Raw genomic sequence first — 27,478 nt, forward strand, 5'->3', positions numbered from 1 at the left:
TTATTCATCACGCAAAACAGGCTGACTAGTTAGGAAAACACCGTTTCAGATTTGTTATGAGAAGGGCTACCTCGCCTTCAGTTAAAAAGCCGTTTATATGAAGCTTGCAGTGTTAGCCATTCGATGCTTAGCTGAAAACGTTATCCAGTTTCAGCAAATTCATTTTTGTCTGAGCATCAGACATGAGTTTATTTACCAAGTATCGACTAAGACAAATAATCTAAAGTTATCAATTTTAATGTGTACCTCACTCACGAAAGATTATAAATTTAATAGTGCATAGCACCGTGGGCTAGCTAAGATTTTTTTTATCATTTTTCAAAAATTTACTTTTATTTATTTATTTCTTATATATTACTCCCACACACGAGAGGCTATACTGCCTATACTAAACAAATGTCTTGTGTAGGCTATTTATTTATTCGTTTATTTATATTTATTGTATTCTTCCGAAGAAAATCAGAAGCTTGTTAGACGAATAGAAGACCGGAGAATCTCTAAATGTTAAATTTGCCAGTTACTGTAAATTTTTTCCCTTGGAAAAGTCCCTAATCAAAAATACCTCTGAGTAGTCTTGAAATATGTTTCCATCTATGGTAAACGAAGATAAGACATTTCTTAAGGACACAATGTTCAGCTTATCCTTCAGAAATGCAAAGTGGTTTGCAAAAGCCGTTTATATTCGATCCATCACTGCTTATTTTATTTTATTTTTATTTTGAGAAGCATAACAATATTTGTGACAATTAAAACGACTTTTTTTATTCAATTATTAATAAACCATTTCTTTAATAATTATTTTGACGCATGCTGTAAGTTGCGAAATGAGAAATGTAATCCTTATGATAGAGTATTCAATGAATGCACTGTGTGAAAACACTTGCAATATAAGCTCTCACTGTCATTTTATTTTGAATTCTAACACTGTATTCTAATCATATTCTTAAACCACAATGCGGATTTTTGAAACCTAACTCATGTCAGGTGTGTTATATCAGTATCGATATGTAGCAGTTACGGATATACAAAGATAATTGGGAAGGGGGGGGACCATAAATAACAACGGCGTCCCTCAAAACTACAATAATGAAACTACCACGCGACTGTCTGCAAGAATTAGTAGAAGCTCTTTAACTGTAATTTTCGCAGTAATGTTAAACGTAAAGGTTTTTGCGATCTTACTTCTTATGAAAACTTGTGTCTGCGACAAGAAGTTCAATGGTAAGACGTGCTTTCATTATTTCAAATAAAATGCAACTTTGTAAAGAGTTAAACCAATTTCGATTGGATGATTGATTGATTGCGTATAGAGCAGTGGAATCTACTTGAAATCTCAGTAATCAGAGAATATGTATGAATTTTATTTCATCAAAAATACCTGCGACTACAAAGTATAAATTTGATTTACTCTATATCATATGAAATTTTATTATATTTCTCTATTTATATGCTGTACTTAAAAAGCATTTTTTTCATATGTTACGTCTGCAGTTTAAAAATTTAAAGAAATAATGGAGGAATTTGCTTCATACGACAACGGTGACAGGCATAAATAAAGATAACAGTAAGTTCAATGTTATAATCAGAATAGACGGATTGATTGATTGCCGATCTCGCAATCGATCAACAAAAGAACTAAGAGAAGAGTGACTCACTGCTTACTGTTGAACGGAGTTAAAATTTTTCTTTTTTTCTTTTTTAAAAGATTTTTTTGGAACTGCTTTCCAATATCTAGGAGCAGTATTCCATATCTGGTGGCCAATTCAAGCATATGAGATCGAACTTAAGATTTGATCAACTAATGAATACGTTCGTCGAAAATTTGGTTGGTGGATTGATTTCGGCTGGTGTATACTGGTTTATCTGTTTCCATCTTCCTTTAAGCCACCTTTAAAAACTTTTCCATGGATTTTTTTTTTTATTAAATAAGGCAGAAAACAAATTTATCGCAAACACTGAAAATGTCATCACAAACACCGAAAGTGTATAGCATTTATTATTTATCATGGAGAAAGAGAAATAGACTGGAAATAATGATCAGCGGAGAATAAATGTCAAGAGAGGACTGTAGCAAAACAGGAAAAGAGAGAAAGATGATGAGCATATGATCTACCCAAAAGTATCACATGCGGATTTCAATGTTAAACTTTAGAAAAGGTTTTTGAAATATGAGTTATAATTTATTTACGAGTATATTTAATACCCAATCGTTAATAAAATGCCAGATAATGAAGTTAAAAATGTGTCATTCGGAGTCAATATTAATTGTGTCATATCGAAATCGATTATTTGTCAAGATGCAGATTTATCGTCTGGGGCAATTAATCTCCATGATATCTACCCCTAAATAGAGATTTCTCAATCTGTAAATGTTCTTTTCTTACAATCTACATATATGTAAATATATGTAGAGGCTTCTAATGGGAATTTTTCCATTATTGGTCCAACTGAAGGAAACTTTCTTCATTCATAATCTCACGCAGTCATTAAGCTAGTCAGTCTGTTGCTGCTGAAATCATAGCGAAAAGGGGAAAAAAAGTTTTGTACTGTCTTTGCACATATGAGCGATTGCTATTTGGACGGAAGGACTAACGTAAAATGTGTGAAATTAAAGAAGTCTACAAGTGAGTATCAGCCACAACAACAGTGTTAGATAGAATAAAAAGTTTAAAGACAGTTATGACTGTGACTACGTGAGACAAAGCACACTTTCTGCCTGGTTATTTTAAAAGATGATCTGCTCTCACCAACGGCATTCGCGTCTCAGGCTGATTTATTCGTGTTTAGAAAAGGTAGAAGAAAATTTTGAAAGGAAGGAAGGAAGGAAGCAAGGTTTTCTTTGCTTGTTTGCTTTCAACATTTTTGAACCAATTGGTCCAGAAATTGAACCAATTTGAAACAGCGTATACAAGGCAACTCATAGAGTATAATGATATTACAAATATGTATTTACTCATGAATGTTAATTGATTTTGTTTCGTTCCAGAGAGTTACGTGGATAAGAAATTTGAATATACTAATGCTGACATTATTAAAAATTTTTATTGAACTCATTTTTTAAATGCATTCAAAGTTTGCATCATTTTCTTTGAATGTACCATCTTTATTCCTTCTGGTTTGGGAAACAGTTTAATATGATGGTATTAGACTGGGTGGGAGTTTTTGTGTCTTATTCACAACAATACATTGTAAGGTGGTCCGCTATCTGTATGTTTAAAAGTTTCTAACTAAATGAGACTGTTATTATTTTTTTTACTAAATATAACTCGCCAGCTATTAATCATATGGCTAATCGTATCTAAACTAACCAAATTTCTTATCCTTTGAGCTGAGCCTTTTTTTGTTGATTTTACAAGTCTGCTTCACGCATGAAGCAAACTTATAAAATTTCCTGCTGCAGCTGCTCCGATCAACTGGAACAGGAAACGCCTACGAGTTCCGAAATGCCTCTGAGACGTCAGCACCACAACTGTTCGCGTGGAATTGAAGATCATGGGTTTCCATGGCCGCTCAGCCGCACATGAGTGTAACATCAGCAAGGGCTACGCCAAGAGTCGGATGGAATGGTGTGAAGATCGCCGCCATTAGACTCTGGAGCGATGAATCACATTTCACCATCATTGTCCAGGTCTGTTTTTTTCACGGTTCGGTCTGGGCCCCTAGTTTCGCTGATGGAGAATTAACACTGTAGCCTATAATAACGTTCTAGACAATTCTGTGCTTCCAACTTTATGGCAACAATTCAGTGAAGGCTTTTTCCTGTATCAGCATGGCAATATCCCCGTCCACAAAGCGAAGGGCTTCCAGGAATGGTTTGATGAGAGAGGTGTCGAACGTGGTCTGCCTGCAGAGGCAAACAACTGTGGAATGAATTGAATCGTAGATTGCGAACCAGGCCGAATTGCTGCAAGGTACCAAAATCTAGTGGAACGCCTTCCAGAATAATGAAGGCTATTAGAACAGCAAAAGGTAGACCAACTCCGTATTAATGCCTGTCATATTAGAGCGACAGTTGGAATGAGCAGGAGTCAGGATATTTTTGATGAGATAGTGTAAGTCAAGAACGGATGCTTCATTTGAATAACTATAAAATTTCATGTTTACGGCTTTAGGAGATATTTTCTGACTTATCTAGTAGTTTCAAACGTATACAAGGTGACATTCATTAAACTTAAAATTTATGAACTTTTATTTACATACACTGGCAAAGTCTACATACTTCTCTCTCTCTCTCTCTCTCTCTCTCTTTGTGTGTATGTGTGTGTGTGTGTGTAATATTAAATAGCATTTTGCTTTGACAGTGGCCGCTGGAAGCAGCATTAAGACAATCTCCTGGTTAGCTTGTATCTTGAACTACTTCTATTTCAAATAGAGGTGCTTACAGCGCCAGCAGTTTTACAGGTTAAAAGTAGTGTCCTGAGCAGAAAAGTATGCAGAATTTTAGAAGCTGAAGATGATATAGTTGTGATGTGTTCGTGTTAGGAAGGGCTAGAGATGTAAGTCAGCCAAAGAAGAGAAATCTTACAAAGTAGGAAGATCAGGATATGAGATCTTTCTTCAGCAAGATAAAACAGGATGTATTTGGTAGCATTAATGTTGTCTTTGTCGCACATAAAGTAACAAAGAGATCAGAGTTTAGGGCATTAATTATGGAAGATCTTGATCTTCAAAAGATTGTGCACTACATCGTTTATGAGGAAGGGAAGGGAATGAGGAAGGAAAATGGAGTGTGCTGTCATCAGTAAAGATATGGAGAGGATTTTAAGTCGGTAAGAGAAAGTAATTTTTGTACAGATGATACATAATAGCTAAAGGAAATGACTGGGTGAAAGCAAGGAAACCTGAAGGAAAATTTGAGGAGAGGAAGTCATCTACATGACAAGCTGTGAACAACTAGAGAGCCCTCTTTAGCCCAATTACAAAATGTAGAACGTTGATTATAAGATGAGATTTTTTTAGTAGATCTCTGTGACCTCTGTGACAGACCAAATTAAATATCCTAGATATATTAAGGGAAACCACATGGGTTTTCTGCAAGTTTTTCATAAGTTGTGTTCAAAGGTGGGTAGTGCTTGAAGATCGACTGTAGACGCAGAGTGGCAAAACCAATATTTTTAGTCACTAATGAAGGAAATGAAGGACATTTGGGGGGGGGGGGATGAACTGAATATAGACTTGCTTTCATTCTGGCGGACAGATACCAGACGAATATGGCAGCCTGAAGAAGCTATATAGATGGATAGAGCACACGCTTTTAGCACAACAAAAGAGTACGAAGAGGAGAAGTGATGTCTGTTGAGGCTTTTTTTCGGATTCTTTTGAGTTAAGAATGAACTATGAAGGACTGAGGAAAGAATACGGCCAAAGTCTAAAGACTAAAAGACTAATGTGACCAAAGAAAACGTTTACCTATATTCTGAAACGAAATAAACCTGCTTAATTGAAATATGTTGACTACAGCTTATAGCATGTTACTCAAGTCTGTGTCTTAACTTCATTAATAACAAATCTATGTTTTTTAAACTATTTTTAAGTAACTCAATAAGGTACTCAAAACATAGGTTTGCTGCTTTGCACAGATTTATTTATGCTTATATGCAATGGAAGTTCAGAGGTCTTTCTTTCTTTTTTCTTTTTTTAAAGATGTATTCATTGTTACATAACTACTCCTGTTATGTAATGAACAATTATAAAGAGGTATTACCTCATTTTTCATAGCATTCTCTATAAAGTCTACTTAGACTATTATAACAGTCTCCATAGCTCAGTCAGTTTCAACGATGTCCTTTGATTGGGATTATCTGAATTCGAATCCCGTCCATGACGCGAGGAACCGTTATCAGGGCTTTTCCGTCAAAGGTGAGCCGGTCTCACATTGGTGGGGAAGGGGGTTCTTAACACAAAAGTATACTATTATGGATTTCAGGTAGAGATCCATAATAGTCCACTTCCTGGATATAGACGACACTTACAGGACAGTCTACTATAAAATAAAAATATCACTTTTGAACTATTTTTAAATAATGATAATTGCTTTAACGGATAATTAATGAGTAATAATTTCCTTTTCGTCCTCGTAGACGTTATCAGACTTCGGAAAGATTTGCTTCAGCACTACGACAAATTCACAAGACCAACAATGAACGAAAGTACTCCTACTACAGTAGCCTTTTACTATCACGTGCAGCACATTGAAAAGCTGGTAAGATTTTATTGAAGATTTTTTATTGAATTGTAACTAAAATGAATTTGTATCTTGTAGTTAATGTTAATAAGATATAATATAATTGAAATGACCTTTGAAAGATCCGATGATGAACCTCTTTAATTTGACACAGTAATCATTATAAATTGAGCATGCGAAAAACTGACTTTCGAACACTGTTTGCGTGCGTGTTCGCTGGTTAGTTTGCCTATATAGCAGGAAGAAAAACTCTTGTCACCTCCACAGATACATATAAGATGATATTTCGTGGTATTCAAATTTCAAGTAGCATACATATTACATGAAAATGAGGTTATTGCCTATGGCGATAGGCGATAACCAAATAACTGCTATATTAGTTAAATAACGTCCTTAGAGTAGTTAGCAGTTATAGACATATCACTACTATCTTGATTACGGATATATTTTCTCACTGTTAAACTCTTCTTCTTTTTCTTCCTAGCGTTAGGGTTCTTTTAGACTGTCCATCCATCGCTTTTTCGGGCGTCCTTTAGGTCGTTGGCCATCTGAGATAAGATGGCCAACGACCATCTTCGCTCAGATGGTTGTTAGCCTTAACCACATACCCATACTATTGTAGGCGTGCTTCCTTCATCTTCTCTAGAAGTGGGGAGACACAAAGGATTTTATAGATGTAGATGTCATCATTTGTAATATGGTGTAGTCGAATGTTTCGCAGTGTCCATCCGAGCATCTGCATCTCCATAACACGTAATGACTGTTCATGCTATTTTATAACAGACTAGCACTCTATTCCATAATGCGCAACTGGTAGGATGACTGTGCAATAGATCTTGGATTTGAGACGCCAGGGTATTTTATTGTCATAAAGAACTCCAGTGACCTGGCACCATTTCAGCCAGTCAGCAATAATGCGTGTTCTGGCGTCTGGGATGGTACTACTATCACACTTCACACGGGATCCAAGGTACGGAAAGTTAGAGGTCTTAGTAGGTTCAGTACCATTGACTAGAACTGTGCCAACTGTTTCGGTGCCATATTTTAAATATTCAGTTTTTGTCAGGTTGAGTCACAAACCGAAGTCGTCAAGTCACGTTTTCCACTGGTTGACCAGTAACTCAAGTTCAGCACTAGTCTTGGGCCAGCAGGACCTCGTTGGCGTACAGTAGGGTCCATGGGTGGTCCTGTGCATGGACACAGTGACAGCATAAATAGAAGTGGTGATAGAGCATATCCTTGGTGGACGCCTACCAGAATGTTAAATGGCTTGGTGACTCAGGCAGCAGAGCCGATGTAACTGGTGGTATTAATGTAGAGGAGCTGCACCCAGCATATACAGCTTCAAGAACTGTGTGTGCATAGAAACTATCAAATAAGTTCATGTGGAACCTGATTGAACATCTTCAGGTCCAGAAAGGCCATGTGAGCCATCTTTCTTTTTTCCCTGTTTATTTCCATTAGATATCCAATGTCCTATTGTATTGGTGGGATTGTGCTAGAAGAAACTGATGAGGCTATGGATCTTGGAGTGTTAGGAGATAGGGGGCCATGTAGCAAAGATTGCAAATATAACTCAGAAGATAATTGCAATATTGAAACGAACGTTCATATATAAAGATAAGAATTGCATTTTGCCTCTTTACCAGGCCTTGATTAAGGCCTGGTAAAGAGGCAAAATGAAGAGGACTTATCTTTAAAGAGGACTAATATCTCTGAAGAGGACTTATCTTATAAAGAGGACTAATATAACACAATAGTCCAAGCCTTGCTTGGACTATTGTGCGCAGGTCTGCTCTCCCGATTTCTGTTGTGATTCTGATACAGTGGAGAGAGTGCAAATGAGAGTATTAAAATGATAACAGGTTTGTGGAATACTGATTATACTAATCATACTGGAATACTGAAATTTAAAACCTAAGAAGTAAATAAGAAAGTCTAAAAAGAGTAAAAATGATAGAATAATGATTACAAGATACAATATGAACAAAGAATAGATTCGTTAATGAACGATACCATGTTAATGATAATTATCACCATAAAACTTCAAAATTCAAAATACAGTAAAGAGAGTAAAAATATAGACCTTAATAACCTAACTTAACTTAAAAATGAATGAAAAAAGATTAATGTACAAGCCTCAGATGTAGAAATAGTAAAAATAAATCATGAAAGATGAAATTCATTTTCTGGGCGAAGTAAGGCCGCATCGGGATTGCCGTCATCGAAATGAAGGAACAAAATTTTTGTAGTGCATGTTATGTAGGCTATGTCAATGATCTAAAGCATTTTGACTGTAGGAAGGTTTTTCGTTAGGGGGCTCCCAAACCACAGATATAATATAGGGAAGATGGGCATTGTGTTGCAATGCGTTTTTATTGTAACATGATTAATGCATTTTTTTTTTTAAGTTAACAATGGTAACTTGTTTTTGGAATGTGACTGTGTTCGACTGCATATGCTGATATTTCCATGGTTGTAGTTTTTTGGCTTGGTTACTTTGGTTTTTAGTTTTCTTTTGGTATGGGTATATGACAATCATGATAATCATACAAGCGGAACGAAGTGATCTGATGTAGATCCAATATAAGTGGCACTGCAGTTTGGTTGAACAGGGAAGTGATAAACAACATTGCAATATTTTAGAATGTCATAAATTGCTTTCTTTTCTGTCATTTTTGTTATTTCTGTTATTAACTGATTTGTTAATTTAAAGTAACTCGCGAAAACAACTTTATAATCAGAATGTTTAAATATATTTTATACCTCTGTGTATATTTCTATGTATGGAAATTTTAAGATTTTATTATAATATATATTTATTTTCCTCGAGAGTTTGCAGCTTTTATTTTAGCTGTCGAATTTACAAAGTTTATTAACTGTTGAGCATAAGTGAGGTTTAAATCCTCGAAAATCGTAATGTATTTGTATGCGTTTATAAATTGAGAGAGCGCAATTGATTTTTTTAACAGTGTAGGGGTGGTAAAAATCCAATTGTAGTTAGTTATCTACAATGGTGGGTTTATGACAATATTCATACTTGATATTTCCGTGGTTGTAGTTTTTTGGCTTGGTTACTTTGGGTTTTAGTTTTCTTTTGGTATTCATACGAGGATTTACCATAAACCCACCAATGTAGGGAACTACCTACACTTTGATTCTTACCACCCCTATATCGTTCTCCTTTCTCCAACTCCCACCCACGAAAGGTTGTAAATCTACGGTATATTTATTATCACGGTAGTGAGTTAAAATTAGATATTCCGATTTTCTTGTTCCAGAAACCAAACGTTGTGGTTTTTCAAGCCATGTGAGGTGGTTTTATATCTGACGATGAAAATCATTTACTACTACCTAAAGAATTAAACAAACGTCCATCTTGCAGTGGAATACGAAGCCACAGCTTGTTAATTGCAGAATGGATAATTTGTCATTTCTACTTTTGGCTGCAGTCTTACATTAATGAGTATTGGCAAAATTAAGCAAAACAAAAGTACCTGTCAAAAGTGCAAAAGCATAAAATAGGAATCGATATTTCATAAATGCGTTATAATTTTGACATACTCATTGGCTTTTTACAAAAGTAGTACCATTCAATAAAACTATTTTGTACATGCGCGCGACAGTCATGACATCTCGAGAAGATGACTAAAATTTTACAGATTAAGAACACGCTAGAATTCTCAAAAATAGCCTGTAATGTGTTATGATATGTTTAATATTTGAATATTTAATATGTTATAAACAACATGCACTAGTACTTAATACTACTAGTCCATGTTGTACTGACTTCGAATTACGTCTCTTCTCAGAATACTTGAGAAGAGATTACAGGCTATTTTTTATATTTTATATAAAGAAGAAAACTTTTTTTGATAATCCTACCTTGGGGTGGAAATCGCTGGTTATATATGACCATGAACAATGGTTTATAGTTTAAACAACTCATGGTTTGTAACATGAGTCCTATAAGTTCTGAAATGAATTCGAATATCTCACAGAATGATGAAATGAAGAATGTTAGTCGTGTAGAAAATAGAAACTGCGTTTTTAATGCGGACTGAATGCGTTTGGAATGAATGATTTGAATGAGATACAAAATATCAGATGGTATACAATGGACTGGCTTTGATATCAGGTAAATGGACAGGCTGCACCTCTGTTTATTAGGACATTAATTACTTTTTTTTTTTAATTCGCACGCTCGTGAATGCAATGTGAAAGCTTTTGCATAGTCGGCCATTGGAGCTTAGAAAGAAGCATTTATTTTAATTGTATAAAGAAACCGATCAGGTTTTTGAGTATATCAGAAAATGTTCTGAAACTCTGAAAAGATTCGCCTCCTAGAAACTGAAATCTAAATGGATGAACTTTCATATGCTACCTTCTCTAACGATAGATTTATCATCATTCCTCTCCTCCGTTTTCCTTTTCTTTAACAACCGTTATAAATATTAACAGATAGATTTTAATATTTATAATTATTAATAGTCATTATCAACAGAATTTAATATTAATTAATTACTAATAATTAACAGTTGTTAAAATTAACAGTATTTCGCTCTCAACATTGTAGAATGAACAATAAAAAGCTAGTCGACCATATTCAGCTTTTTATGACCTCGTGGTATACACCGATCTCCATGACTTCTTTACAAACACTGTTAAGCATAACTGTTCGATCTGATATGATCAGGGCCTCGTATAATATAATGGGAACCCCCATTCCTATATCAGAAGTGTTTATTGTAGATATTCAAGTTTTTTCAACTGTTTCATATTATATTTGCATTGAATCTTGCCATACTCCACAGCATCTTATTTCAAGTTACGGTTCTCTCATAACTTTTTTCCAGTACGGTCACATCAACACGGTATATAGTCTTCCATCTCGTTAGTCCAAAGTACGAAATTTTATATCCAACAATGTGGAAATGGTATCCATTTTCATAGTTTGACTCTAAGCTTGCTGATCATTCTAAAACATAGCATCCTCTATAACTTCTACCTTATCAATAGCACCAAACTCGATATCTTCCTTTAAGCCTCTCAAATTATCATTAACATGCAAGTTAAAGAGCAGTGATTATAAGAAGTTCTGCACGTCCGTTTTCATTTTGCTTTCTTATCCAAACTCATAAAACTATTACAGAAATGCATCCTTGTCTTCGATAATTTACCTTGTCATGTGATAGCTGCCAAAATCCTGAAGTAATGTAGTGTATTAATTAGAACAGTTGCCATGTTATTATAAATGATCACATTACTAAAACAAACCTTCTAACTTAGATATATCAAGATATAACATGCTTCATTTTTATTTTACAGGATGAAAAGACGCAAACTCTAACTGTTCATGGTCGGATACATATGGTAAGTATTATAAAATTTTATTAATAATATTTTAAAAAATATGAGAACTACCTAGTTAAGAAGAAATGTTAGTCGTGTAGAAAATAGAAACGGCGTTTTTAATACGGACTGAATGCGTTTGGAATGAATGATTTTAATGAGATACAAGATATCAGATGGTATACAATGGACTGGCTTTGATATCAGGTAAATGGACAGGCTGTTAATTACTGAAAGAGTCGCGAAGAATCACATAACTGTGAGTTTATAAATGTAAATAATAAATATTATTGGCATCGAATATAAAATATAAAAATATTTAAAAAAATGAAATATAAAATAAACGCTTTTATTTATTTATTTGTATTCGTTTAACTTCAATACTTTTAATTTTTTTTTTTTTTCAAGAAATTAATTCGCGAGCCACCAGAACTGAGCATGGCACATGGTTGCCCATCGCTATTCTATACTGATAACTGTAGAGGAAAGTGACGCCATTATTGCAATTATAATTTGAAAACTATTGAAGTAGTTTTAAATTACAATGATAAATGACACTTATCACCTAGTCAAGAAAGTAAACGATGACGGATTGTGTTGGTAGTGTAGAATTACGACCACGGCCGATGCAATAAGGCCATGAGGCAAGTTTATTCTTTGTTAGATGCGGTTTTTCTGGCCGGGTTGCCGATATAGGGATGAAAAGTACTTTCCCCTTCGAATGAGATTAGAAAATGTATAAATAAATCATAACACATGAAACTTGGTGTGAGTACACTCTGGAACATGGGGTTTTGATTTACAAGGAGAAAAAAGTACAAAATTCTGTCACCAGTGGACAGTGAGATTATGCAAATATCGAATGATATTTGCATAATCTCACTGTTTCTACTGACGAGTTGGTGGATATAAGGAGGACCGAAACAGATTCTGACAAGACTGAAGTACTATGGATTTCACCTTACTGGAACGTGCGTGCTAGTCAAGCTTTAGTATTAACTTCTCGCAGGGCAGCGTTAGCGGTAACGCTAACGCCGAGTTGCGAGAAGTCCGGCGTTTGAAGTATAGGAGAAAAGGTCACTCCAATGACAATAAAAAATCTCTGAAAAAATATTTAACGATTTGAAAATAGCGGATCTTTAGCAGTGAGGCCAGGACGAGGGTGCAATTATTATAAACGAATTATTCCTCAACAAGCAAGTTGACGAAGTTGTAAATGCCGTCGTGAAACACGGAATGAATAACGCACAAGGTTCTAGCGGTGCTCGAGCAATAATAAGGCAACTGGACATGCCATACTCAACTATGTGGAAAATCCTACATCAAATGTTGAGATTTTTCTCCTACAAGATCAAGATCTCCTACACTTCCAACATTAAGCTTTGCTTCATGGTGATGCAGAAACTCGACTGCAATTTGCCCTGACGTTCTTAGCTCGAATGGAGGTGAATAATGTATGACCGTGGAAGATCTTTGGAGTAATATGGATTTTTATCTGAACGGTAAACTCACACAATTGATGCATTTGGGCTGCGTCAATTGTGTGAATAACCCTCATGGATTCCATCAAATTCCTTTACACTCACCGAAAGTCACAATTTGGTGTGGTTTCACTGCAGCGTTTATTATCGGTCCGTACTCTTTCGAAGAACTTTGCCCGACAGGACCAGTGACTTCTACAGTCTCTGCCGTTAAGTATCAAGAGATGCTGCGCAACTTTGTTGTTCCGCAACTGCAGCAGCGAAGAAGCCTTGACCCTACCATATTCATGCAGGATTGAGCACCGCCTCACATTGGATTGCAAGTACAGCGAATGTTACGAAAAAAACACTTCACAGAACACAGAGTGATTAGTCGTGCTTTTTCCATTGCATGGCCACTTCGTTCACCTGATTTCAACCCCTGTGACTTTTGGTTGCGGGGCTATCTGAAACGGGTGGTGTATGAAGATCATGTTCCTGATTTAGCAGCCTTCAAAGACAGAATGACGCAATATGTGAGGCAAATTAATGCAGATCTACTGCGTTCCGCTGTAGAAAATGTCATTCACAGAATGCGGTTCTTAGCACATCTGAAAGAAGGACATATTGAACCACATCTGTAAGTTATATGAACACGAAAATTGATTTGTTGTGTCTCTTCTAGTCAATCCTGTTTAATTAATCCCAGCCACTCGCTAATAGCGCCAAATGTCCCCTGGTGACAGAATTTTGTACTATTCTTTTATCTTCTGTAAATCGACACCCCATGCTCCAGAGAGTATTTATACCAAGTTCGGTGGAATTTCGTCCAATACATTTTTCGCTAAACTGAAACCTCCTCTTTAATTATGGCCACCCTTGTTGGTATGTGGATTTTTTGTAAATAGAGTTTTTTTTTTTTTTTTTTGACAAACATGTAAGTTCGATATCTAGGAACAGGAGAGAAGGGTTGACTTCCAACTCTGCGTAAACTATATTCTTAGGTATGAATTATTGAGATGATTCAAGAACTGTTTTAGGGAATACGGACCATATATCCAAAATAAGAAAATTATTGAAAATTATATATTATGGAAAAGATATATAGATGATGTTTTATGTGTGCTATATCATGGAGCTGCACCAAGAAATTTAGATTTGTGGAGGAATAAATAGCGGACAACAACTTAATTTCAGATAACATACCAAAAACGTGTTAAAAACAATGTAGTAGATTACACTGAAAAGCCATGATGACGAAACAGAGATTTAGTCGCTCGAATTTTGAAAATGAAGAAACACTGGGGAGAATCTTCGCGTGAGCAATCAAAAAATCAAGAAATAGTAACGATGAAAAAAGTTCAAAGGAATATAAATTACAGATATTAGAAAATACCATATCTGGTATTCATCAATATCTGAAATTCTGCCACACGATATGAACATATTAGGTCTGGCATAGATTATCTAACAATTAGCAAGCACACCTGTGGTAAGAAATCTACGATACGTTTACAACCTTTTTTTGTGGGTGGGATTCATATATATATGGTATATATTATTATATAATATATATATTATATATTATATATATATGGTATATATTATTATATAATATATATATATATATATTACGACCAAATTGGAGAAAGATGCTCAGGAATATTGATGGATGAGAAGAATATTGATCTCCGTGAGTTCGAAGAATAAATAGAGTAGGAGTTAAATGGATGTGTGTAATCTTATTAATCAAGATATTTGTAAGAAAAGGATGATGTGGATGGAATACCGTGTGCGTAAGAATGATGTGCATTATGAAAATTATAAGCAGCAGGTTAGAATAGTCACAACTGTTGTACGGAAAGCAAAGTCTGAGAATGAAAAGAAACTGGCCCTGCGTGCTAAAGACAACCCACAAGAATCCTATCGACATGTGCAAGGAAAAGAACGAATAAGCTTTCTAAATATGAAAGAATTATATTATATCTTCTTCTGAATATGAAAGAATAATACTTCTAAATGCAGATGGCGTGAGGGTTACAGCCGAGAGGTTGTTCATCTAATGAGCACCCATTTTTCTAAAAGCTATCAATCTGATGTATGCGACATTGCGCTTACTGCTACCTCTTCACTGGATGAAGAAACTCAGGTGTATGAGGACGACGTATTAGAGCTGTTGAACAACTGAATAAGAATTCAGCAATCGGGACTGATGGGATATCAGCAAGTGCGCTAAATGAGTATTCAGCTGAACTGGCTATTCCTTTGACCAGGCTGTTTAATATGAGTCTCTGAACAGGGAAGATTCCGCAGGAATGGAAAGAATGTATGGTAATCCTATTGCACAAGGATGGTGCAAAAACTGATGTATCCAACTATCGACCAATTAGCATCTCAGGAGTTGTGGTGAAGATTTTGAAAAAATTGGCCCTTTTGTTGACTATGACGTCATCATCAATAACTACATTGCTTTTCTAATAACAAACTGGCATTTAGTAACTGCATCCTTTCCTGCGGTTGCTTCTCTCCGACTATTCTTCTTTCCTTTCTTATATAGTGAAACCTGTGGATACTCCACAGATTTCAGTCCTATGCTAGTTTAGTTAAAAATATCTCTGTGGATTCAAATCTCACTATGGAATGGGTATATGCGTATGTCTTTAGGTGATAGTCGATTTTCATCATCGCCCAGTGTGAGACCATTCTGCTGAATGAAACATGCACGAAAAATTTCTATGTTTGATCTCTGGGACGGGGGTTTCGGTTTATATAACTCTTATCCCACTCAAGGTATTACAGGTTTAAAATATTTCGTTAGTGAAATTCACATAAAAAGAATTACGAAGATCATGTTTTCATAAGAATTTTTAGACCAATGAACTTTGCTCTGATTCGAAAATTTTTTCTGGTATTTGCTTCTTTCTTTCTTTTAGAAATGGAATGATGAATACTTAGTGTGGAAACCCGAAGAATATGGAGGAATTGAACAAACCACTTTTGCAGATCATGAAATTTGGCAGCCAAGTATTTATTTGTTTCAGAGGTAAGAACAAAGATTTTGTCATTCTTAATTTAATGTAATAAAATATGAAGTGGTATAAAATGCGCTTGTTACCTTTACTTAAAATGATCAAAAACATTAACAATCAATTAAAAGAAATAATTAATAATTAAAAGAAAATTATTCTTGGCTGCAATTGGAATGAATGAGTTTGGTTAGAGAACGTGTGCTGGTAATTTATTTGTTTTGGAAAAGAAAAACCTGGCCAGGTCTAAATCAGCTATCTGTTTACTACAGATGATCAGCGTACTTAATCTTTCTATAAAATGCTAAAAAATTAAATTAAAGTGATAGGATTTACACTTTAATTTAATCAAACCTCAATCTCTTTCCAAAACAAAGGAAGAATGGAATCAAGGGAAAAACAACAACAACTAGATTTTGAAAGAGTTTTGCAGATTTATGTCCCCTGAAGCCATCAGTAGATCCGGGGGAGGGGGTCTAAAGTTGTACCCCAGACATGAGTTTAAGCTTGCCACTGGCAGGGTGTAATACCAGATCTAACTGCCGAGGTAGTTAGATAAGACTTGAGGGATAGATAGAGATGAGGAAATAACCCACCTGTTCTTTTACAAGCAGGCAAAAAGTTGGTTAGACAACTTCAAATTAGAAGAGCACAAATTAAAGGTGAGTTGGATTTACGTAACAACAGTATGAGAGGCACGTCGGTTAGGAATCATGGCTGAAACAGTAAAGTTGCTTTGGTAGCTGGGGTAGTAAAGTAAAGTAAAGGAAGAGAAACATGAATGAAGAAGAGGTTGGAGAAGGAATGGAATGAAGAGGATTAAAAGAAACGGATGGGAGTTTTTGGGTGTGTGGAGTGAGTTTGAGGGAAGAGTGGATATGTCCAGAACTACATCCTCTTGGCTGGAAAGCAGATACGCTAACCACTCGGCCAACCAGACAGGCTTATATAGTGTTTATTTATGTTTCTGTTAAACATAATACAGTAATATCATTATATGACTAATATGGCTATGAATGCAGAAAACAGCTACACGTAAATAGACATTTTTGTTACATTTAGCCGCACCAAGTTAGCTCGTTTACAGAATTCTCCTTCCTCTTATCAGGCGGTTCGTTAGTTAAACGAAAACAAACCGTTACTCCCAGTAGTCAAAAGACTTTCATATTGTTGCTGAAGTTATTATTTTTCATTTTTACTTTTAAATTCTATATTTGATAAGATAAAAATTATTTATAATTTTTATTTTTTATTAATTTTATAATTTTAATATTTCACTTCAGTTTCAAAATGAAAACAGATCGATCCAATATAGAAACACTTTAAGAAATGTAAATATGAAGAAGCGACTCAGTGCAGTTATTGCCTAAATCAGATTTCATGCAAGGGATCGAACATAGCAGAGAACGTATGCAAAAGAACCACATTTAATACATTCAGCGCCACAGACGCTTTAAATTATAAAGTATCAAACTGGCATTATCGTGCCTTTTATCGCAGTGTCTATATCTGATTTGCCTGCGGACATTGTGTCATAAATGAGCAGCAGTGAACCTGTTAAAAAATGAGTGCTCAGGGAGATTACGGACTCTTCAGGTAGCTCAAAAAGAGTTAGCTTTTGTAAAACAAGAAACTGTATCCAGACTGGCCGTCAAAATGGAATCTCAATTCGAACAACTACCAACAGTTCTTTCATACGCGAATCAGTTTCAAAGCAGTCAGATAACTTAATAGACATTTAATAATAATAACAAAAAAATTAAACTTTGATATCTTAAAGTTGAAATTTTTGTGTTCACTTCTATGAACATAAAAAAGAAGAGCAAATATCAAAACAAATTAAAGAATTAGTAGAATAGGATGACCGTTTTAGTTTTACTTTTGATTAATAGATCAGTACTGGAAATAAAATGTATTTCAGTACTGCTGTTCATTCAGATAAAAAAATTAAACTTAGAATTAGTTCGTATACCTGAAAAAATGTTCATCGACAGTATTCCATATATTGTGGACTCACGAATGCAAGAATTTGGAATAATTTTGAACAACAACAACAAAAAAAAACGTTGTTATAACGATAGACGGAAAGGGGATGATAGAAATTTCACATCGAAATTTGGATGTGAAAGATTAGTTTAAAATTTATTTGACTTAATCGTGCCACTTATTTAGCAATTATTGACGCATTTTATCAAAATATAATAAACAACAAATATACTTTAAAATAATTTTCATAAGCGAAATCATATAGTCTCGATAATTCCTAGGACTGGGGGCGGGGAGAATGTTTCGAAGTCCGGGAACAAAAAAATAGCCGACTCAAAAACCTTAGCTATTACAATATTTTTTGAAATATTCGTACTTCTTATTCTTGCATACCCGCAACATACATTGCAAAATGAATTGCTACCTTTCAAAATAATTTCGTTTTTCATTTAAATTAAAATATATTATTTTACAGTGGTACGAATTTTTTTTCTTAATTTTTTATTTTTTTGTAAAATACAGTATTCATAATATTTTGAAATAACATTTTCATCTCTTTCTAACCCAATTTTTTAAATGAAAATTTCTGGAATTCTAATTACAGCTCAGGAAAGCCCTACTTCGATGTAAGTCAAACAACATATACTGTGGTGTCATCAACAGGACAAGTGAAATGGAGTCCTTATGCAAGCTATGTTGTCCCATGTTCCACGAAGCTCCGTAAATATCCATTTGACGAACATAACTGCACAATGAAATTTAATACGTTGTCAACTTTTTTCGAGACTGTGAAAATGGAAATACTATCCTAGTAAGTCGTATGTGTGTGTGTGTTCCTTTCATAGATACGCATCCAGTGTCATTACCAGGTGGATGTAAGTAAAGCCGAATTTGATAATTTTATTCTTAGGAGTTGTTTGTGTGACATTTCAATGATTTATTGCCGAGTGGTCAGTTTATTATACGCACCCAAATGACCATAAAATTCAGCATCTCGTCAGCGAAATTAGTAACGGCTATCCCAGGTTACATAAAACAAGATAAACACATACTATACGAATCCAAATGATTGGTTATAGCAGCGCTCATTTCAACGAGATAAATTAGCCAACAACGAGAGCTACCTAAATAATGACTTTTGAGCGCAGTATGGTAGACGCATCAGATGTCCAAATCTGGGGAACCGAGAATAGTGCAACAAAGAAAATTATCCAACCATGGAGATAGACGAAAGGATACAAGAACTCTGGCGTCTAACAGGTGAACCACATGTTCTCAAATGCCAGAGCAATACAACAGAAAGAGCCTCCATAGCTCAGTCAGTACAGACAAAGCCCTTTGGTTGGAAAGATCTGGGTTTGATTCCCGTCAGTGACGCGAGGAACCTTTATTCGACTAAAGGTGAGTTAGCCGGTCTCATACGGAAGTCGGGGATTTTTTCACCCGGAAAGTCGGGTTTTTTGTCCCCTAGAACAGGCAAACTGGTCCCGTGAATACACATGGATTACAGTCAGGAATACGTCCCAGCCATATGCCGATCGAGCCCGGATAAAATGGGGGAGGGAGGGAAAGCAATGGTGAACTACCATGTAAAAATCTCACCGGGAATACTTTGTGGGCAATGCCTACAAAGTCATCTACGGTAGGAAACGACTGAAAGGGAAAATCAGGATCAGGATACAACAGAAGAAGCAATACAACTGTTTTTATGTACTGCCTTACTTATGCAGACATCTTACTTATGCAGACATCTTCGCAGTTGCTTGATAGGTCCGAACCGTACGAACTCAAAATCGTTCTCTGGCCATAATTATTTCCCTGATCATGTCCAATCCCATTATTAACACAGTTACATAACAATGTCGCTCTTACGCAAGGATTCTCATCAATCCTCCTATCATAATTTAACATGCAGTACTTATACAGTAATTTGAATAGACTGTGACTGTGGGTATGCGAAAATATTTATTATTTCAAAGTTGGTAAATGTAAAGTCATGCACTTCTGCCTTATTAGATATTCAGTGTCTTATTATACTGGGGAGGGGCGGGTTATACTAGAAGTATTGTTCAGTCTAGGGATCTTGGAGTTTAGTAGATAAGAAGTTGAAGTTCAAGGGCCATAAAGCAAAGAATGGAAATTCAACAACAAGGAGTAATTTCCATGCTAAAACTAGTGCTGACATGTAGATAAGAAAGACGTTTTGCCTCTTTACAAGACATTGATATGACTTCACTTGGACTATTGCGCTCAGATTTGGAATACCGATTATGAAGACAAATTGAGAATGTATAGACTTCAGACACTAGCAAACAAGAAAAAGAGGGGTGATACGGCTGAGACTTACTAACTTCTAAATGGAATTTTTCATTTTATGGAGGGTGGGGAAAGGACAAGCGGGCATCCTTGGAAGTTGAGAATGAGTGCTGTTAAGAAAGGTATGAAAGCAAGATTTTTCTCACATAGAGTAGTGTGTGATTGGAATATATTGCATTGGATGTTGTGAGTGCAAGTAGTGTGAATGAATTCAAGAACATGTATGATAGCTGGTGCGGGTAGTATGTGGCCTCCCTCGTTAAGTCCCGAATTCCTGGAGGTCTCTCTCTCTCTCTCTCTCTCTATATATATATATACACTAGGGGGATCCGTCCCCTCTGGCTCCCCCCCCCCCGAGTTCCGGGTTGGTAAGCCGGTAAGACAAAAAATGTGGCATAAAAACGTTTCAAATTTCGGCTTATCTTTATATATATATATATATATATATATAACAAGAAGAATGTCAGGATGTGAAAATGATGGAGTTTTTCCTTCAGTGAATGGATGATGCGTGGTTTATTGTGGTATGAAGATTATATTTATTCAGACCTTTAATTATCTTTTCAGATGGATACAGGGAATGAGTACAGTCTGCTTTGGTTCTGTGTGTCAGGAGAGGTGCGGTTTATTTTATAGTTTATGGAGGTTGCAGCTACTGGCTAAAACTATGTTGTGAAGATACAGTAACTGAGTTCTCTAATACGCACCGTATCACTGGATCGGATAACTCTGATTATATATGAATATTTTGAAATACTGCATTGATGGACTGGACTGGATGATGGTTTATGGCGGTGCATTTGTGTTAAAAAAAAGAGGAAGATAATAAGCTTTCAAAAACGTGTTGTGACAAGCACCGTGTCACTAGATTGGATAACTCTGATTCTACATTAATATTTTAAGGATACCACATTGATGCACTGGATTAAATGACGGCTTTTGTATCCTTGTTGTGTGGTGGATTCATACACACAGTAAAAGATAATAAGCTCTCAGAAACGTATGACCAATGTGACTAGAAAAAATAGATAATTATTTTATTGTTTTTCTACTGTCGCCGTTTATATGCACTAAAAATGAATTCAAATATGAGTTGGACGTTTAAACAGAAGTAAACGTACTCATCATCTACATAGCGCCGTCTGACTACCAGTCACTGCATAAGTATTCTATAGCGAAACACTAGGGTGGGGGGGGGGGGAACAAATGCAGTCCCATCTACTTCTGTGTACAATTTTCTTTTTCCGTGTGAATTTGAATAATTCATAAATGCCAGTAGGAAGTGGGATTTCATACTTTTAATATTTGATTTTCATTGTTTTTCGTTCCTTTATGCCAATACAAAATTTGACATACCTCAATATACATATATACATGAGGGGTGACTGAAAAGTTCTGATAAACACCTAGGATATTCAGAACTTTAATTATCTTTTCAGATGGATACAGGGAATGAGAACAGTCTGCTTTGGTTCTGTGTGTCAGGAGAGGTGCGGTTTATTTTATAGTTTATGGAGGTTGCAGCTACTGGCTAAAACTATGTTGTGAAGATACAGTAACTGAGTTCTCTAATACGCATCTCAATATACATATATACATGAGGGGTGACTGAAAAGTTCTGATAAACACCTAGGACAAAAATGATATTGAAGCAACTGATATAACTACAAGAAAGAACATATTTTAAAACCCTTTAATCACCATGTTTCATCAAATCATAATAATTTTTTCTTTTTTCTTTTAGGATATATATATAAGAAGACATGTCACAGGTTTTGAAGAAATTCGAAATTATCACAACTTTGCAGCACATCCTCGTATATATATAAAAGCACTTAAGACGTTGTTTAAACTCCTTTGATTTGATAATTTTAATATAATTTTTATTTTATTTTATTTTATTTATTATTTTTATATAATATAATATAATATAATATAATATAATATTTGTATTTTTATATTAATAATAATTAATCATTTAATATTTTTGATAGCGAAAATTTTTAATGCAAACATTGAGTACTGCAAACCATGACCATAATTCGAAAACTTCTTCCTATTTTTTTATTTCATTTCATTTTATTTATTTATTTTTATTATTCTGTTTCCAGAAATATGTTTATATCCCAAGTGAAACATGATGTTTTTTCTCCGATGTTAGGTTACACGACCTCGATTATTGCATACAATTAGCAATTTGTAAACCTAACTAAGCATATGTTAATAATCGCTAATAATAAGTTTTAAAAGTCGCTAAATCCTGCAGGTTACAATCTACATGAAACAAAAAAGTTGTTAAATCTATTAACAAAATCGCTAAATAGCAAGCTATAAGTATGAAGGGCAATTAGCCAAGCGTTGGTCATTAAACGCACGGTAAGCGAGACAGGTAAATTTTGAAAACAATGTGACTGCTGAGGTTCTCTTGATATCAGAAACATAACCAGAAAGAGACTAACACGCTCTAATTATGTGATTATTGTGATCATAAATGTGATTATTTTCTACCTAATACTCAATTTGCTACAAATGCAACCATACTCGCTTAGGCAGTAGATGATTTTCATCGCCTGGAGTAAGACCACCACATTTCTTAATGGAGGCTTGATATGATTTTAAAAGTGTTTTATCTGGTCTCTAGAACAAAAGGATTATCTAACCCGTAATTCATCTAAGCTGCTAAAATGTATTGGGCTTGCAAGCTTTCAAAAGACTATCGTATTTCGGAAGTTTCACATAAAGAATAGAATCTAAGAAAAAAAAAAAAGGCTCCTTTTTGCATACAATTTTCCACACAACTATATACACTGAAATAATTTTCCACAAACCAGGAGAAAACACAAGGATTATTTACAAGCATACATACATCGAGAAAAATCCTGTAAATATTTTTATAATAATAAAAATAATATAATTATTAAGTTAATTTGTGAAGGATATAAAAACTTTTAAGAACATTAAAATTTAAATACAGAACACGGTACGCTGATTTGACACGTTCATGTCTTGACAAAGAACAACTTTACTTCAATTAAAATACATATTTTTTAATATATAGGTGAATATAAGTAAAGTTAGTAACAAAAAAAAAACGTTGGAATAACAATTTATTAAAAGGGGGGAAAAAGTTGGAAAAGTAGGCAAAGAGCGTGCCTTGCAGAGTTCTTCCCAAAACAAGAGTAATGAGCATACGTACACTCTTCAAAAACGAGCAGTGTAGAAACAAATAGACTAGTTACGTTAACAGTAAATTATAGAAATCGATGGAAGTTTTGGAATGTATACAGTAGTCTCTAATAAACTTTAAAAAGGTTGAGACCACGTTTTATCCATCAGTAATGGCATAAGATATTCGAATACTAATTTCTCTAGTCTTCAAATTAATAAAATGGTGGATATCCTTTATTTTCCCCCTGTAGTAGTAGCTAGACACGTAGACAAGCCTTTTAAATTCAATGTCTAATATCCAAAGCAGATAAACGCTGCTATTGGTTTTAAACATTTTGTTTCTGTAAACTTAAAAAAAAAAAAAAAAAAAAAAAAAAAAGTATAAATGTAATTTAACACCAGTTATGTTCGATTCTATCTTCTCGACTATGATAATAATGAAACAATACCTCAGTTAAATAAAATCGTTATTAATTTAACTTAATTAACAACGCCAAGGTACTTAGTATCACAGGCACTTAAATAGTCACTCAAAATTGACAATCTAAAAGTGATAACAAAAGACATACCATTTTCCAGAGATCTGTTGTCTTTCATTCTTTCGTAACATAATAATAACATTTTTTTTATAGTCCATATTAAGTCATTTGCCATTTCTAGACAAGCGCCAAAAATCTGGACTGACAAGTAAACAACTTCATTCCTGCTTCACCTATGTCTCAAAATAACGCCACAGTCTCTCAATGATACACACTATGATTCTTCGATTATACATAAAAGTTACAAATGATAAAAATGATTTGCATGAAGTAATATCTTCTATTTCAGTTAAATACACCATGACAACAAACAATGTTCGTGTGATAATAAACTAAAAAAAATTCAGAGAGGCACCTGGATTACAAAAATCATAAATAAAATAAAAAAAAAACATGGCTACTTCTGAAAATAAAATAAGAAACACGGATACTTGTAAAAATAAAATAGAAGTCACGGACACTTTTAACAGCTTAAATAATGATTACAGAATAATGCCTATATACTTATATTACAGACTATATATCCTCTCTCTCTCTCTCTCTCTCTCTCTGTTATGTGCTATCTATAAAGCATATAACACGTCATCAATCCTGCCCGGTTAAACATATTATGTAATCAATTGGTTTAAAATATTTTAATATTTACTACTACTAATATTAACACTACTACAATACTACCACACCACATTACTACAATTAATAATAAAAAAATTAAAAAAGTTTTAATATACTGAAATATTTTTAAGATTTTAAAATCAGTTAATAACCAGGGGTGTAGTCCCAAAAGAAACAGTGCCAGGACTCTACCTTGGAAACAAAAATCCAGAGCATGAAATGCATTATTATTATTATTATTATTATTGCGAAGGCCATATGGCAGAGTGGTGGGCGTGATTCTGAGAGGAGAAAAAGATTTGTGGTACGCTCTACAAGATGAGAGAGATAGTGTGGTTAAGGTCCAGCCCAACTGGGTGGGATAATCTGACAGACTAACAGAGAATAACAAAAAATAACAGTGGGCAAAGGATTACCCTAAACACCTGGTTAACCCCAGAGCCCAGACAGTACTGTACATAAACAAAAATTATTTTATTATTATTATTATGCAAAATTACACCATGCCATTACGTAATTCTTTCATTGTTTTCATTGGAATAATTTTAATCATCCAGCAGCTTGCATTGATGGTCATTTAGGTGTTACTTCAATTAAAATTAAAATTATAAATAATACACTATTAACATTTAGGCCTACCTTGTCAAAATAATTTCAAAATTTTCATGCTCTCGTCTTTCTTCTCTGCTACATGTCGCGATTGTCGATCTTCAGCTGAGCGGTGATGCACTAACCACGACTTGACGTAAGGAAGCGCATTCCATGTGGAAAGTGGTGGTCCATTAAGCTTGATGAACATCGCAGCAGAAACGTTTTTCATTAAGAGTTTTGTACGTAACTTTGTAATTATAACTTTCATAGCACTAAATCCTCGTTCACACTCAGCCGTGCTGTATGGTATAGTTGTAACTGCATTTGACAAACGGCCAAAGCAACGGGCATCTTCTTCCCTCCTTCTTCGAAATACTCTCGAAATCCATTTAAAATGAATCGCATATTTTCAAGGCGGAATCTTGTGCACATTCTTCTAATATTTTATTCGCCATATCGTATGGTTTCTTTATCATCTTCAGGCCATGTGTTATAACTTTGGTTATAACTTTCAATTTCATGGTTGCCATCTTTACTTTTTTGATGTGATGCAACAGTGGTAAAGCAACGTCTTTCAAGATTATTAACAATGCTTATAAGGAACTGAAGTCTATCAATATTTATTTTATTATTCGTCAAAGAGATCCCAAGATAATGCACGCTCTCTGGTGTTTCTCGGCTTCTGTTTTCCTTTTCTCCTGGCTTTTCCTTCAGTGATCCTATATATACCGAATTGTTCTTTTGATCAATTTTTCTGCACGACTTATGATGCAAGTTCTCTTCAAGCTGCAGAGACAAGTTTTTCAGTTCTTACAAAACATCACGCATTAATGCAAAGTCATTCAGGAACTCGATAGAACTCCATGAGTTTATAAAGCCAAGTGATTTTTTTCTTTCATTGGCTGTTCGTTTAGAATCAGTAGCTGCTTCTTTGAAATAAGCAATTAATGCTATAAATGCATTCCATACTGCAGACACAGATCTGAAACTACTAGCAACCCAACGACAATCTAGGATTCTTCCAATTTTAGTTAACTGGACACTCAAGCTTGAGGCTACTGTTTGCAACTCTGTCATATTTTTTGGTGATTGACTAAATAAGGCACAAATAGTGTCAATGAAACTTCTGAAATGATTAATGGCATTCATGTCAGCAATACAGTCAAAAACAGCCAACTCCAAATGATGATTAAGACAGCGCCAAATAATAATTGGGTTATTGCAGTTTATTCTGAAGCAATTTCCCAACACCAGAGGATCTACCAACTAGGACACTTTGCACCGTCACATACAAAGCAAATCGGGTTTCTCTTCAGGTAATACTCAGTGAAACCGTATGAGCAGAGGCATTTAAGAAGTTCGTTAGTGATTGTTTCAGCACTTTGATTTGCAAGAGTAATTAAGTCAGGAAATATGATTTCATCTTTGCCATGTATGAAAGTTTTCATATAGACTTTTAAAGTCGATTGCTTACCTAATGTTGTTGACTCATCTATTAAAATGGAAATTTTATGAATCACCACCTGTAAGTTCTGATATCAGTCTCTATTTAAATTCTGATTCAATGTTTGATTATTTCGGCTGCACTGTAACGTGAATGAAGAGTTATCCCAACATCAAGTCCGTTTTTTTTTTTTTTTTTGCAATTGAATTAAATCTTCATGGTCACTGAGTGGTCGATCATTCTTAACCAAGTGATAAGCAGTATTAAAATTTTTTTCTGTTGCACTGATGCGATGCTCTTTTTGTTGTAATGTTAAACTTTCTAACTGAGATTGTTTAGACTCGCCTAAAATTAACTCGCCATTTTTTGTGTTCTATAGATGCCTGATGGGCAGAAATTTTAGTTCTTAGGGATTTCAATTGCTGAGTTATTTTCTGTACCGTTAAATATAATTGTGCAATTCACCCATTCGTTACTGAGAGATAACCCCCGAGTTTTGTGAAGTCCTAAGTATACAACTTATGAACAATCACTACAACCTAAATATCAATTCTTTGCTATGAGCCACTTATGTTTGTCCTTGCGTTCAAGCCACTGTTGCTCTGACCATACTGCCGGGTATTCTATATTTATAGAATTAGTGTTAATTGCATTATCTGCATGTTCTTGATGTCTCGATATAGCTGAAGATACACCCGCAACATTGCACAAATTATCTTGCATTTCCAGTTTTTCTGAAAGCATCGAAGAAGGAACAAGTTTCATGAAAAAAATCTCTTTTACCTTCGAATTGGAAT

The 27,478-nt window shown here is 34.7% G+C and overlaps 1 protein-coding gene across 2 annotated transcripts in view; it reads left to right on the top strand.

Moving 5' to 3' along the window:
• The first annotated feature begins 1,105 nt into the window (after nt 1–1,105).
• LOC150108905 (neuronal acetylcholine receptor subunit beta-2-like) overlaps nt 1,106–27,478 on the top strand; it is a 70,028-nt gene continuing 43,655 nt past the window's right edge. The window contains exons 1-5 of one of the 2 annotated variants that reach the window (XM_090410866.1): nt 1,106–1,221; nt 6,081–6,202; nt 11,513–11,557; nt 15,930–16,039; nt 18,613–18,819. In XM_090410866.1, coding sequence (XP_090266992.1) covers nt 1,152–1,221; nt 6,081–6,202; nt 11,513–11,557; nt 15,930–16,039; nt 18,613–18,819 — 554 coding nt within the window. In that variant the 5' untranslated portion in view covers nt 1,106–1,151. The remainder of the gene's footprint in view (nt 1,222–6,080; nt 6,203–11,512; nt 11,558–15,929; nt 16,040–18,612; nt 18,820–27,478) is intronic. The other variant, XM_090410875.1, reaches the window with a different exon arrangement.

This window comes from Typopeltis vanoorti, chromosome 2 (assembly GCF_054136105.1).
Source record: "Typopeltis vanoorti isolate ZY-2024b chromosome 2, IOZ_Tvanoo_1.0, whole genome shotgun sequence".
Lineage (NCBI taxonomy): Eukaryota > Metazoa > Arthropoda > Arachnida > Uropygi > Thelyphonidae > Typopeltis > Typopeltis vanoorti.